Here is a 16,231-nt window from a genome sequence, read left to right as displayed (position 1 = left end):
CCTATAGAAAGAGGTTATGATTAATAAAAATTATATATTTTGTTTTGTTGTAAATTAAACATGTTATCAACATGTATACTTACACCAAGACAAACAATAATGATTAAATTGCTATAGAATCCTAAAAAAAGTTGAGTTAGAGTTAGGTAGGTAAGAGAGATGGTCCGTTCAGCAATTAATACATCCTATTAAGACTTCATTCATTGCTTTCACCAAGATAATTGACAACATATAACTTTTAGTACATATTCAGTGAACCTTTATCATCACCAATCACTTGTATCTTTAATATTTCATAAATACTTATTTATCTTCTAAACCTTTAAAAATAGATAACTAAATTTTCAATTTTGTTATTCAATAATATATATAAATATTTAACGGATAAAGACTATATTGTAAAATTGTGATTTAGTTAACTAAAAAGTGTGATTAATACGCATGTCTAAAACTATGCCTCATTTTTTTTACTGTAGGTAATACAAAATCAAGAAATAAGAAACTCAAAATAACAACTATTATACCGACGCTCCCCCTGCTAATGGCACATACAAAAACGGAAACGAAGTTTTCTGGGCAAAGATAGAAATGGACACATGAGCATCAACGTTTTTTTTTTTTTTTGAATTGATGCATAGAAGTAGAGTAACAATGTAGTATTCATAATGAATAGCTCTTAAATCATATAAATTTGAACATATGTGATTTTGTTTTCCTTGTGTATGTATACAAGGTTGGCTTCTGGTAAAAAAAAGAAAKAAATTATGRTGAAAAACGTAARAAGAGATTTTCAACCTTGAATCAATCCTAATCAAATATCAACACTAACAAGGTGCACCGAGATACACCAGATCATTTCCCTTCTAAAAACGTAATTCATGGATGAGTATGAGATTAAAAGTGATCAAAAATTCAGATCTCTTCTCACGCGTTTATCACCATAACTTCCCTTCTTACAAGATCCTTCGCCTATACAATATATATACATATATATAAATATTATATTTCAAAAAGAAYTGTATTTGTAGATTACAATATTTATCTTGTATTTGAACATATATACAAAATATATATATAYAGGACAATTCAACTGCAACTCATTACATTTGTACAATCAATGCAACTTAAGCAATTGAAATATTTATAGAAATGATGAGAAATCATTTATTATGATTTGGATATTTATGAAAAATTACTAAAGTTCATTAATTATGATCAATACTTTATATTAGGAAACAATTTAAACTTTTATGAAATCACATATTCATCATATTAAATGACGATTGAGATTGAGTTGTCTTGATTGTAYAAATATAAAGGGTTGCATAATAACYCATTTWTATATATATATATATATATAGAGAGAGAGAGAGAGAGAGAGAGAGAGAAAGAGAGAGAAAATGTTTCAAATGCAACTTATCACATTTGTAAACCAATGCAACCCAATCAATTGAGATATTTATGGAAATGATGAGAGTTCATTTATTATGATTTGAATATTTATAGAAGATTATTAGGGTTCATTAATTATGATTAATACTTTATATTAAAAAACAATCAAAAACTTTTATGAAATCACATATTCATCAAATTAAAAATAAACGGTTGAGATTGAATAGTATTGATTTTACGAATGTAAAGGATTACATAACAACCCACCTTTGTATATATATATTAGAGTTTAAACATGATGTTTTAAGAAAATTAGACAAAGTACTTGAAAGAAGTTGACATCAACGACACTGATTTATAGTTGGCTTTTTTATTATTTTTAATTAGATGTTCTGTTTGATGCTTTTGTTTAACCCGTTTTGTTGCACCACCAGTTGCAAGGATCATCACTTCCCCTACCTGAATCAAAAGGCAGTTCGTGCAGCACCAGTTGCAAGGATCATCACTTCCCCTACCTGACTCAAAAGGCAGTTCGGTTGAGGGGTGTAAATAATGCAAGTAGAATTTGGTATTCAAAGAATGGGAAAATATATTTCCAATTGCATTGTTGATGCCGAATTAAAGATTTGAACCCAGGGCCTCCTTTCCAATCCATATGCACAAGTGGAAGTGGTTTTTCGAATCCATAAAACCAAACCAAACATTATAGCTTATTCAAAAGTAGAGTTGAGCTGAAAATTAAATGGGCATATAATTTACAAATCATATTACAAGTAACATGCTTCTTTAGAAACAACAAAACACCAAGAACCACCAGCAACTCTGCATCACTTACCATGTTAAGGTATGTGTCAATTTGCTAAAWCTTTATAAAACATATCCGCCAGTGCAAGTAATCATCTACCTTCAAGAAAAACATGTCCTTAATCAAGTCCTGTTACGGAAAAGAATGTCCGAATGCATTTGCTCAAAGCTACCGAGAACAAACTTCATTGCGTCACTGATCACACATCCCATATGAATATTCGAAATCAGTCAGTCATTCAACTTCATTATGCATTTTCAACCTTCTTTGCATAATTTAATCACTCCTGCATTTCAAATAGCAGATTAGTAGGGAATTTTAATTTTGTCCGTTTCAACAAACCTAGTATATCTCACACAATGGTAATAGGATGTATGCAATGCATTCCCAAGAACAACAAAGAATCAAAAACCTGGGTTGGGTTCCGGTGAGGAAAAAAGTTATGGTGAGAAGTGTAAGAAGAGATCTCCGCCCTTGGATCAATCCTAATTGAATGTCAACACTAATGAGGTGCACCAAGATGCACCGGATCAATTCCCTTTCTAAATTGCAATTCATGGGTGGGCATGAGATTAAAAGTGATCAAGGCTTCTCACTATAACTTCCCTTTTCACACAATCCTTCACCTCAAAAACCATGCACCCAAATAACTAGGGGAAGCATAAAATTTTTCAAAACGGTGGCAGATTATGTCCCAAATTTGGATTAAAAATGGGTTTATAATGTGTTTTATGCCCATTTCGGACCCAGAAACAAAGTCGAGTACAAGCTCTAATTGGAAAGTTGTTTGTGGGTCTATACAGTCCTATATGAGAGCTTCATTTTGATATATTGCAACTTGGATCGAGATGGATCCATAACCACTGAACTTGTGAGTGAGCGCACGTTCAGCAGGTACGAATGCTGCACCGAGGTCGAGCAGAAAGGTTAGCGTAAGTTCTTGATTTCGTAAAATCAATTGGGATTCAGGTCGGTTTCCTCTCCCCCTTTGTAGTTTTCTTAAAATATGGTAGCACACAACAAAAAGTTATGGTGGTACTGTTAAAGACAGTAAAAAACTTCCGACTACGACGGAACTATTAAGCGGTGGCAACTGGCACAAAACACCATATGCTCGCTACCCCATTGGAGAAAATAGGACGTATAGTTACTGCTATAGAGCATGCTTGGATTCCAGAAACATGTTTAAATCAAACCCATATTTGAGAGATTCTAGTTATACAGTATTTAGCTTCAAACCTTGAATCTCTTTGAGCGTGCGTTGTTCTCCGAAAAACGGGGTACATGTGACTGATATCTAGCAGCTTCACTTTTATAATTACCAGCTGCAACTTTCGGCATCAATCTACTATTTTCTTCAGTTTGACTTCTAGCATTTCTAAATAGGTCATCCTTGTCCCAAGTCACCTCATAATCAGCCTTTAAACGTGAACCTTGCTGTAATCCAAACAAACAAAATTAACATAGCAGTGACATGAAAGAAATGCACAACATATCAAGTATGTGAATTACTCCCTGCGTCCCAAAAAAAGCGTCCACCTTTCTATTATAGTTTGTCCACAAATCAAATGTCCACCTTTTTATTTAAGTGACTAATTTCCAATTCCACCATTAATTATGAGATGGAGAAATTCCTCTCCCTCTACCGTTAAGAACAAAATTGTCATTTGGCTGGTTAAGAAGTGCAATAATTACACAATCCTAAAATTGTGCGCCTTTTCATTGTGGACATTTGTTTTGGGATTGTGGAGAGTATAGCATAGGTGATGCATTTTGCTTGCAACGGTTTTTGACACCCATGGATGCATGATATATTTGATATTCCTAATTATTTGGATATGCTAATGTTATTGAATTTACAGGATTAGAGTTGGACCAAAATGTTAATCAAGTCAAACCTAAGCCTGCCAAATTCAAACCGCCAAAACAAATGTCATGCATCCACCTACAGACCGGCCCAAGTCCATTTATTACGTTATATATATATATATTCTAGGAGATAGACGGGGCATTTAGTGAATATAGGAGTAGTCTGTCAGCAGGGGTAATTGGGTAATTTCTGAAATGAATTGGGGTGAGTAGTACAAATAGAAGTGGTGGTGAGAAAGTAGAGGGAACCAGAAATTTGTTTCATGTTTCTCGGGAGAGCACTGATCTCTCAAATAGCCAATAATCATTTAGTCTCATAGATGAATTCCATCAGATTCTTTGATAATTACAGTTCCCTTTTTAGAGTTTGATAGATCCTGTGTGGTTCATAACAACAGACTCAATAATTCAGGCAAATATCAGAATTGAGGCGATTTTCATAAGCCAGCATAGTTCTGGTAGTACATTTTAGTTCTTATTGCACCCAAAAGATTATTTTCTTTCTTTAACTCAGACCATGTTTTATCCCCGAACCTGAGACCTTGTGAGACTAAGCTATGATAAAAATAAGCAGTTCATATAATAGCTTTATCTATCTCTAGATTCAAGCCATTTCAAGGTGCCTGCTATAGATAACACTTGATGCTTGTCCTGGAGTCAGATTTTCCAATCTCACAATCTTCACTTATTCTAATCTTCTGATGTTAAAATTATTAGTGCTCTATGCTGTTATATCGGTCAGAATACGAAATATCGGTCAGGACCGATATTCGATATATCGGTTATATCGGTGATATATCGGTGATATATCGGAAATATCGGTTAACATAATATTTCTTAGAATTATATATATATAATATAATTCTATATATTATATATATATATAGAATTAAGTTTAGACCTAATTTACTAAGTTTAGAGAGACCGAGAGAAGAAGTCTGAACTAAGTTTAGATTTAGATTTAGACCTAATTTACTAAGCAGCCCAAAAAATAAGGCCCATGGAATAAAAAAAAGCCCAAATTTTAACCCTTGTAAAAATCGGAATATCGGACCGATTTTTCACTAAAATATCGCTCAAAATATCGCCAAATATCGCCGATAATATCGTTGGCGATATTTTGGCCGATTTTTCATGACCGATTTTTTTTTTCCGAGCGATATCCGATATATCGCCGATATATCGGCGATATATCGCGATTTTGACAGCATTAATAGTGCTACATAGTTCGTAATTGCTTTATTTCTTCTAATGTTGCTTTAGAAAGCTGTAGGTATTGCCCAGATAGCAGGTCATCGATTCCTAGTGGAAGAAAATGTCATCTATTTGAGTGTGACGTAGCACGGAACATAATTCAAATGTTTGGTATTTATAACAGAATCTGCAATATCCATCTCATTACCATATTCCATACGAGGATGAAGTTGGTAAATATACATTCCAAAACAAGTCGAGCATTACTACAAACTAATTTCTGGTGAAATCATATGCCAAAAAGTGTTCTTTACGTAAAAGTTAACATTTTTACAAGGTATGGATGCATTCTTAATTTCAGGCTCAATGTGGCAATTCCGTTTTACAACATACATACAGGGCACTCGTATCTTTTGCTCAAGGTTTCACTGTTGCTAACAAGTGCCAGTCAAAATTGGAGTCGTCTATATGTTCAAATACGAGTCTTCCGGTTTTGATCCTTTTTTTCTTCCTGGAGGAAATGTAATACCACATAATCATATAGCAAATATGCCGTCCAAAAACTAGTTAGAGGCAGGATAACCGTTAAAAAACAATGTCTACTAATCAAAAAAATAAATTGGAAATGCATGTCTACCTTTTGTAATGACCTCCCACACAACACCTTCAACGCCTTAGAAAACTCCCTATGGTCCTCAAATCGAACCGCAATCTTACATTGAAGGCCAGGAACTATGTCTTCATCTTCTTCATCTGCATCTTTCCCCCTACCATCATCTTCAGAGACATCAAGATTCCTATTCAGAAGTAACGATCAGTTAAAAGCATATCTTCACCCTACAAAAGAAGTCACTGAATTATGCTTTCTTGTTTTAGCCTTAAAGTGGTACCAGTCTTTTTCCTTTTATTTCCTTGGAACTTAGAGAACTACGTTAGGATGCCATCATTCATGTTGTACGTGACAAAAGCATGCTTATTGCCATGCACTTTCTTCATATGACCCACCAACTGTTATGTGGTGCTTTACTACTAATAAAACTTGAAATTAAGAATTTTCCTTAATTCTAAAAATCTACTATGTGGAAACAAACAAACCTTATAAAAGTAATAAAATAAATGCACTTCAACACAATTTATTATAAAAGAATGGAGGGTCAGAAATTAATCAGAATCCATATAGTGAAGCAGAGAAGTATTGTGATACAATACGAGAAAGAAGACAAAACCGTAACCCAAACTTTTATCTAGATTTTGCAATACCTACTCTCAAGGTGTAAACTTTGCAAGAGAATACAAAACCATAAGACCCATAGAAACAGGAACAAACAATTCACATCCTTTCATTAAAAAATGCAAATATTGCACACTACATCACAACACCACCATGTGCCACGGTGCGTATGGGCCTGCAGTATTGCCATGCCATGCACAGACTATCACGTTGACAACCCTTATATATTTGTAGAGTGTTTGACTATTAGTCATGTCTTGACTATCTTTGTATCAATTAAACTTTTTGATGGATTCATGGATATAACGAGTAGAAAGTGTTTAATGTAAGTCCCAATTTTCAACTTGAAGTAAACCATGCAGGCCAAAATCTAGGCACAAGATACTTTTCTAGCTGTGGCCATCAGGGTATACAAATCATTTTCATCTTGAAGCTCTCAAGAGAAGGAAACAGCACACTTGAAATGGGACATCCAAAGTTGAAATTGTTGCAATCTCCATGAGATGGGGGTCTAGTCCAGTACAACTCAAAAAATCTACTTCCCTAGTCAGTCTCAATGCACTCACTCTTACATCCATTTTCCCCTAGTTAATGCATCCTTTCTTATAGTTCCTCTCTCACATCAAATTCTGGTTTCGCTGTTTCTACTTATACATAGAAACATGTAGAAAGTTTTATTGCAAGTCCCATTTTTCAACGTGAAGTGAACCATTCAGACTGAAATCTAGGGACAAGACACCTTTCTAGCTGTGACACTGTATATAAGCCATTTTTATCTAGAAGTTCTAAAAGAAGAAATAATCCAAAGCTGAAATTGTTACAATCTCCATGAGATTGAGCCATGAGATTGAGCATAATTCAGTACGATTTAAAAAATCAATTTCCCCTAATTAGTGCGCCTCTCTTACCTCCATTTTCTCCTAATTAGTGCACCTTTTCTTATACCTCCTCTCTCATATTAAATTCTGGTTTCGCTGTTTCTACTTATTTTATGTCTTATTTCCTTTTTATCTATCTGCTATTGACAATGTTTATATTTATTTTTGAATCATGTATGTCTTCTTTATTTTCTTGCTCCGCAATAGCCAATGTCTATATTTCTTCTCTTCCCTTTCACCAATCAATGGGAGTAAACAAACCTGGAGTATAACAAATTTTCTTCATCAAGGCAAGCCTCTACTTCTTTCTAGCAATCCGCTTTCTTATACCCAACTTTAGGATTCAATTGGATTGACAACACACGTTCACACGTCATCAACTCTCAGTCTCTGCTATTTGTGGTTGCACTTGCTTCCTGACTTCTAAATGAAATTGCTGGTAAAGTGAATTGATGTTACAATTCTTTTTTAGACACAGGGTACAGTACATGCCTTCCATTTCACAAGCAGATGCCATCTTGTCAGTTATCATCACTGGCTTCTACCAAGCAGTGAAAATGGTAACTTCACTTATCCTAGAAATTTAATGCTATTACCTGTTCATTCTATCATAGTCAAGTCAAGTTGCAAAGATGTTTAGTTGTCACCTGGGAATCACAATTGTATCTCATTATGTGTTTGAAGGCCATCTGAAATGCATTGATTTTCTATTCACCCCAACCAACGGATCTTAATATGTTCATAACTTTGTTAAGGAGGCTCGTAAATAAATACCATCATAAGTCAATGACAAGGTTGTCCTCATAGTCAAAAGTGATCTAATTACATGTATTTTTATCATGATATTTCTCAATGTTAATAAGAAACTGCCATTGTTGTCAAAAGATTGTGAAAGTAAATTTGGGAACTCGTTAGGTATAAAGCGGACAAGATCACTTCTTTGATTTCATCATACAAAAATTTCAAGAAATCTAGTTTCTCTTTAATGCCTTCCATCATTTTGATTTTCCTTTGTGAATTCAATCATGATTAGTAAGATCTTTTTGTGTTCTGACTGCAATCCACCCTAAAGTTCATGAAGGGGCTATTACCTGGGATTGATATTAATTATGTGCACAAGCATTGGATTAGTTAATTACCTCAATGTGATAGGATGTAGAAGATTGTAGTAGGACTCTACGCTGTTCTTTCAGCACGAGTTTATAGGAAGAAGTTTGTATCTAGACTGCTATGGATACCCACCTAGGTTACTTTCTTGTGGATGTTCCTTGGACAGCAATGACCACAAACTTGCTGGATAAGAAACCTCAAAAGAGATCTTACTTCTTTCAATTTGTAACAGTGTTACTTTGTAAGAATGCTCAATTGTATCCTGGTCATGTGTACCAATGTACCACTATAAGCAGCATTAAGGGATTTAAGCACAAAGACTGGTTCAATATTTGTTCCCTCTAACAATTTGTACTACAATGCGGCACACAAATTGTGGCAAGCTTAGCATTCATATCTTGGTAGTATACTTACAAGTTACAAGCATCATTAAATCAATGACCAAGTCGCTTGATGAATGTACATACCAAATTTCATTACTTTGCATTTATTGTATCTACCATACTATAATGGCAAGAACTTCGATGAAACATGTAAAACAAGATCAACAAACGTAAGAGAACCCAACCACAGAGACATACCTTATCTTTCCTAATGCAGAAAAAATTGTATGAGTGACCAACATTGAAGGCTTGGAAGAAACTCTTGTCTCAGCAAACCAACGTGATGGAACACCTCTTAGCACAATTGTGTCAGGTTCCCGTTTTCTACCCCTTGAATAGCCTGTTCATAGTAAGAACATGAATGTCCACAGAAATGGAACTTCAAAATGGTAATCAATTTTCATGACAAGACATTTAGGATTAACCTATATATATAACATAAACAAAACACTGCATAAAACAAGCACATCTATGAATTAAAAACATAATGAAATAAAATGTCATTCCAACTACAAGTTACAAGGTACAAGCACATGATAAAGATACTAATATATAACCAGTAGATCACTCAGACTCAAAACCCAGACCACTCAAATCACAACTGCTGTTTTTGATGAAGTGGAATGAAAATATGTTGCTAATACCATAAATAGAATGACTTTATAGGGCAGCTGACTTGGCATTCAAAGATGCATACTTTTTTAACTGCTAGAACTCTAGCATTCTTCAACTGGATGTCATGAAAATTTGAGAAATCTATAATTTGCTTTAGTCTAGCATTTATGATTAAAGAATGAACCCTGGATATGTTTGTAAAAAAATTATGTTTCGTGCATACAATGTATATTTAGTCGACTCTTTATTAAATATATGCATACACACACAAACGGTTAATATCTACAGAATGTTCTATCTAGGCTGTACTTGTCTGAGTCTAGATCTCATGTCTTAAAATAAAAAATATTATGTTCCCAGATGGAAAAAATTATATTGCGGCTTTTAGCCATCTGGCAATACCATGGTTACATTCTACTAAGTGCATTTATTGTAAAAATGTATTGTTTGTTACTCTGAAGCTTCACTTCTATCTAGCATAATCAAATACAGCAGCAGCAACAATCCAACAACAACAAAAGAGATTAATCGAATATTTGTTAGGATTCAGTCACAGCCACAACCAAGAAATTTTTTTTTCTTCAAATGCGAAGCACATCTTCCATGTAGGGTTCTAAATGATAAGGGTAAAACATGAGTAGCTTAGGGTCCATTCATGTCGATCTGATGATTAATTGATGAGTTTGATCTAGATTTACGGCTTGCACAAGGGTTGCTTCTCCATGCAAAAACTAGGGCTCATTTAGTATTTATTAGAACCATAAACTTTGCGACTATGACCACCAGCGGAGGCACATAAGGGCCAGAGCCCACCTTTAATTCTAAAAAATTTTATATCGCCTCATTAGTCATATCATTCGTTATGATCCAGGCTCCCCCTATCCATCTTCAACGACTGAGCTCCCCCTACGGCCTCTGCCACTGCCCCTCTGTATGATGCAGGCTCAGTGGCTGTCCTGAATAGTCTGCACGAACAGGGTCAGAAGTCAGTTGCTTCACTCTGCCACTGCATTCTGAAACTTAAATTTGATATTTTGTGATGGGAAAATTGCACCAAAATGGAACCAACTTTCACCTAATTCCTATTTTGGGGAACCAACTTTCAAAATCGTTATTTTGGGAAACCAACTTGCACTTGATTCCTATTTTGGGGAACCAACTTGCATCTGATTCCTATTTTGGAGAACCAACTTTCAAAATCATCATTTTGGTGAACCAACTTGCACCTGAATCCTATTTTGGGGAACCAACTTGCAAAATAATTATAAAAAAATAACTAAAATTCATTTTTTTTTTCCCAAAAATTAATGCAATAAAATCTATTTTTCATTTCAAATCTCGTTTTTTTTAATTCAGACATCTAATTGAACATTTAAAAAAAATCCAAATTACTACAATAAAAATTGTTTTTTACTAATGCAAAAAAATCAATTTAATAGAATTTTTTTTTATAAATTCAATAAAAAATAAATATTTAAAATGTTCAATTTGATATCTAAATTAAAAAAAACGAGATTTGAAATGAAAAATAGATTTTATTGTATTATTTTTTGGAAAAAAACGAATTTTAATTATTTTTCTATGATTATTTTGCAAGTTGGTTCCCCAAAATAGGAATCAGGTGCAAGTTGCTTCCCTACAATGACGATTTTGCAAGTTGGTTCCCCAAAATAGGAATCAGGTGCAAGTTGGTTCCCCAAAATAACGATTTTGAAAGTCGGTTCCCCAAAATAGGAATCAGGTGCAAGTTGGTTCCCCAAAATAACGATTTTGAAAGTTGGTTCCCCAAAATAGGAATCAGGTGCAAGTTGGCTCCCCAAAATGACGATTTTGAAAGTTGGTTCCCCAAAATAGGAATTAGGTGAAAGTTGGTTCCATTTTGATGCAATTTTCCCTTTTGTGATGGTGGAGGAAACACCAAACACAATTCACTATCATGGCCGCTATGGCTCAGGATTTACTAATGGTCCCAGCTAATACGGAAGTTTCGGAATCGACAGTTTCTTTGAGTGGCAGGATCATAAACGATCAAATGCCACATCCTTCAAAAGAATCGATGGAGATGTGTGTGTTTGAAGGACTACTACGATAACAACGTAAGAATTCAAGACAAAGAATCATTGGAGAACAATCTTGTGGAAATCGAAGATGATGAATCGGACGAAGAACAAAGGACATTCACAAACTCCAAAACACCACCGATGAGGAGTTAGAACATATCCCCGAAAATGGAGACAAAACCAAAAAATAGTCAAGATTCAAGAACGAAGACACAATTGAAGGATTAAAAAACGAATACCAAAGATTTCAAAACCCGAATGATTTGGGTCTAATTTGGAGAGAACTTTGGATCCATGTAGCTCATCTTACAATTCACCTATCACCAGTATCGGCCTATCAGGTACTTATCCAGAAAGTAACTTCGTTGAGAGCTCTATAATCTACCCAAAACCTCCACGAACTCTCTTTCTTCTTAGTAACACGCAACTAGAGAAACGAGTGTTAGATGATGTTTGCCTCTAGCATATATTGGATAAGTCTTCTGAGCGTGCGAGTATCGATGGGGTTGTACACTAACCAGTTCAGCCCCGTCCCTCAAGTTAATGGCGTGCTCTCTTTCCCTTGGGGGGGGGGGGGGGGGGGGGAATCCACCTGGCCACTCAAAAACCGATTGGTAGACCCAAGTAAGTCTTGCAAAAAATCAAGAGTGACAATTTTATCCCTATTTTGGGGTTTGTTTTAACACTTGATTCAACTAACAGGTAACCGCCCTTTTCTTCAATAAAAGTTCATATCATATTTTTCCAAGTTACCTTGTTTGGTCCAACGAAGGTCCCCAGAGATAGACTTCCCATCCACAAGAAATTTCATTACCAATGTTTTCCAACTCGTCGTCACCACCCCTAACTTCTCTAGCAATTTAATATTGTCTGGTGCTTTGTTACAGATTAGGCTACTCCAAACTAGCAGTGGAGAGTGAAAAACTATCATTTTCCATAGCATCTGTGGAGGTACAGTCCCTTGAACAGTCCCTTATATGATCAAAGGATGATATTTGCTTTTCCCAATGCTATAGAAAGAAAATCCTCAAAGATTTCGACTCCTTGGAGATCCAGTAAAACCCCTTGGCGAACCCCCTCCCCTTGTGGCCAATGACATGGCCTACTCCAAATTGTAGATGCCCAAAACCCTAACATCAGTCAGTCGGGATTTTCACTTTAAACTCATTAAGAAGTGACCCAAGGCTATCTCATTTAATTTAAGGAAGCAGAGAGCTCGATAAAGCTCTCCTTTGAAAGTCCTGAACAGAACCAACTTATGTTAGGGCTAGTCATTATTCGTAAAAAAATCTTGAATGAAATATCTTTCTGCCCTTATAATTCAGCCGTCGGAATTGTTGCCATCAAACAATAGCTTATCCAACTTTCTAAATCCAATTAAATACAGCCTCTGAGGTCACCGCACCCCCTGAATGATTTCCCAAACTAGGTGGACTATCGTTATGGGGAGGACCAGCAAAAGAAAATTTTGGTTCCAACAGAGTAGCACGTACCTCATCTCGTATTGATGAATGGAGTTGAATGTTTTTCACTGTCATCTCCGATAATCGTTGGATGATTAAGGTTACTTGATCACTAAACTATTGTCATGATGCTTGTTACAAATCTAATGTAGTCCTTACTCTGACAAGCTCACGTTCTACTGACTCCACTCTCTGCGCTACCGATTGAGTGCCATAGTTGCTCAGGATAAGGTACTCTAGTACGAATTGCTATGCACCAAAACAAGAACCCAAAAAACTATGGAAGATTTCAATGGAAGGAGGTGAGTTGAATGATTGATAACCAAAAAAAAGACGTTTACCTTTTCGAGAGGTTAGTCTCTCCCTTACAATTGTGAAACAAACTTTCAACATGCCACAACATGTTACTTATAATGTGTAATGACTAAAGTAAAAGAAAATACCAAAGTACCCTTTAGCTAACAAATCCAACAGATGTATTATTCCCAAATTTTTGTATTCCCCTTCTCAATCATTTCCTTTTGCTTCTTCCTCCTTGCATAAGTGAATCTAATAGAGACATGTGCTTCTGCTTCTAAGGTTCAGAAAGTAGGGATTTGTAAGCAAGCACAAGTCATCTTTTTGGGCCATTTATAAGAAGCAAAAAGTAGTCTAGGGGCATTTTTGTTTACATGTAACCCAGCCTGTTAAGCAATTTTTTCGACTAAGATACTACAGAAAAAGAGAAGAAAATATTGAAGTCGCATTAAAAATATTTATTGATTTCACATAGGCCTCCATGTATGTTAACTTATGATTGCTCATCATTTCATCTCTCATCCATAGCTTGAGATTAATCAAATATCAATAGCTAATGTGTTGTTACTTTTGACTAATGATACTCTAGTAGGTATTAACTGAATTAGGGGTGAACAAAGACGCCACTAACCCGACCAACCCGACCTAACCTGAAGTCGCACGATACCTAATCGAGTTGTAAAATCTGCAAGCTATCGGTATTGGGTTGGAATTGGGTTAAGGCCATTTGAACCTATCCTAACCTGATATCATTCTATACCATGGATTTAATATGATTTTTACGTCCTTAATTAAATAATATGTATATTAGACATCAGACCAACCCGTACCTAGCTATATTCATAATTATATCATAATTTAACTGTAATTTTACTTTCTTATTTGCAAGAACCTTCAACTTTCTTCTTTAAGTTTGTTGCATGTTTTCACAGACTTGTAAGTTTAACTTATAACTTTATGTTGTTAATCTAGTGTAAATTAAAAACCAATGGACAACTAATGTTAGTGGTTAACTGATTCTACTATTTTGTTAAGTTACAATATGGTTATTTAGTTGAACATCATTGATTCTTTATGTGTTGTTCATGTCAAATCGTATGTGTTAATGTTATTTACTCTTATTACTGTTTTGTCTTGATGTCATTTACTTTAGTAATGTTTTGTGTTAATGTTATTTACTCTTATTAATGTTTTGTGTTAATGTTATTTACGCTTTTAATGATTTAATAAACTAGATACTATAAGTGTGCATGTCTACTCCCCTTCTAAACATTATATGTGTATACAAGTGTGTTGTGTATGTATGAACTTTTTGTAAGACATGTTGCACCTCATCCAATGACATGTTGCACCTCGTCCATAGGCTCTGTGGAGATCATTTCACCTAGATGACCTAGCGCCTTAAATAACACTAATTCGCACAAGTCATATCAAAATGAAGGTTTTTGGCATCGATGAAAAAGATGTGACCTTATCTATTTGTTTATTTGGATGGTTAGTTATTAACTTTAAAAGAACCTGACAACCTAGCCTTAATGATCTAAAAACCTCTACCTAAAAGCAAATTAACCAACCAAATCCACTAGAGTGCGTTATTATTAGACTTATCTATATTATGCTACTTGGTCATTCAAGTTGATGAAGAATATTAGAATATAGGGGTGTAAGGGGATTGTAGGAGATACGAATAAATCATGGGAAGGTCTGCAACTTGAGGTCCGAGTCAACAGCAGCCTCTTTGCAAAAGCTAAAGAAATGCTACNAACCAACCAAATCCACTAGAGTGCGTTATTATTAGACTTATCTATATTATGCTACTTGGTCATTCAAGTTGATGAAGAATATTAGAATATAGGGGGGGGGGGGGATTGTAGGAGATACGAATAAATCATGGGAAGGTCTGCAACTTGAGGTCCGAGTCAACAGCAGCCTCTTTGCAAAAGCTAAAGAAATGCTACATACAAAATCCCTCACCAACCCTCATACAGACAAAGATTCATAGTGCAACAAGATCTCCTTTACAATCGTATTTACCATTAGCTATTACAATAACCATGATGAAAAATAAAAAGAACATAATAAACACCCTAATGCCTACAAGCCACGTGAGATATAAGACAAATTCCCAATCTTCCAATGTTAAGTACAATTACATTTTGAGTCTATAACATACAGCCCTCCATTGCAAGACCACTGAAAGGCATAAACATGTACGTCTTTTCGTATTTTGAACCTAAAGAAGGATTCATCCGAGTTACAAATGAGAGAGAGAGAGAGAGAGAGAGAGAGAGACTATGGGTATTCACATTTTGTTAAATTTTTAAGTTAAGAACAGAGTTAGCAATGAAAGGAACATAGAAAGCTGATAAAAATAGAGAGTTGGCAGTAATGTGAACCTCTATCTCCGCCACCAAATGCAGAAATGTCCTCCCAGTCTTTCCTCATCGCTTCAAAATCATCCGACTGCGGAATCTCAACACTCAACTTAAACCTAACCCCAACAAGACTCAACTCAATCCCATCCATCTTAGCAACAACCATTTTCTTCCACTCAACAACCTTCTTTTCCTGTTCTTCACGACCGATTTTACTCGACGAAGAGTTGGATAAAAAGCTTAATTCACGAACGAAAAGCTTACCGCGAGCAACAGGGTCCTCACGCTTTCGTTTCTTGATGTCTTTAAACTTACGAACGTGGAGGTCGTCTTCGGGAACAATGAGGGAGAAAGTAGCTTTGAGGAAATCGATTAAGGAGCGCTTGAGTTGCCATTCGTCGAGTGGTTTGACAGAGGCGTCGGAGCGGAAGACGGTGAGGTTGAGGTTGAAACGAGGGACGAGGGAGAGACCGGTGTCTAGTTCTAGGGTTTGAAGGGGGAGGAGGGAATCGAGAGACGGATGGCTGCTCATTGTCAGCTTTGGCTTCTGTGAAACGCA

At 35.4% G+C, this 16,231-nt stretch overlaps 1 protein-coding gene across 1 annotated transcript; it reads right to left on the bottom strand.

Moving 5' to 3' along the window:
* Positions 1–2,102: 2,102 nt before the first annotated feature.
* Positions 2,103–16,231, bottom strand: LOC112514452 (A-kinase anchor protein 17B). Its single transcript, XM_025120933.1, has 5 exons — positions 15,694–16,231; positions 9,061–9,202; positions 5,898–6,057; positions 3,437–3,634; positions 2,103–2,483 (listed from the first exon to the last, which is right to left on the bottom strand). Exons 1-5 carry the CDS (start codon positions 16,202–16,204, stop codon positions 2,478–2,480), a joined length of 1,017 nt encoding a protein of 338 aa, XP_024976701.1. The 5' UTR covers positions 16,205–16,231; the 3' UTR covers positions 2,103–2,477.

Source organism: Cynara cardunculus (assembly GCF_001531365.2).
Source record: "Cynara cardunculus var. scolymus isolate 2C chromosome LG 6, CcrdV1, whole genome shotgun sequence".
Classification (NCBI taxonomy): Eukaryota; Viridiplantae; Streptophyta; class Magnoliopsida; order Asterales; family Asteraceae; genus Cynara; species Cynara cardunculus.
The sequence above is the reverse complement of the archived record's forward strand: the minus strand, read 5'-3'. Positions and strand labels throughout refer to the sequence as shown.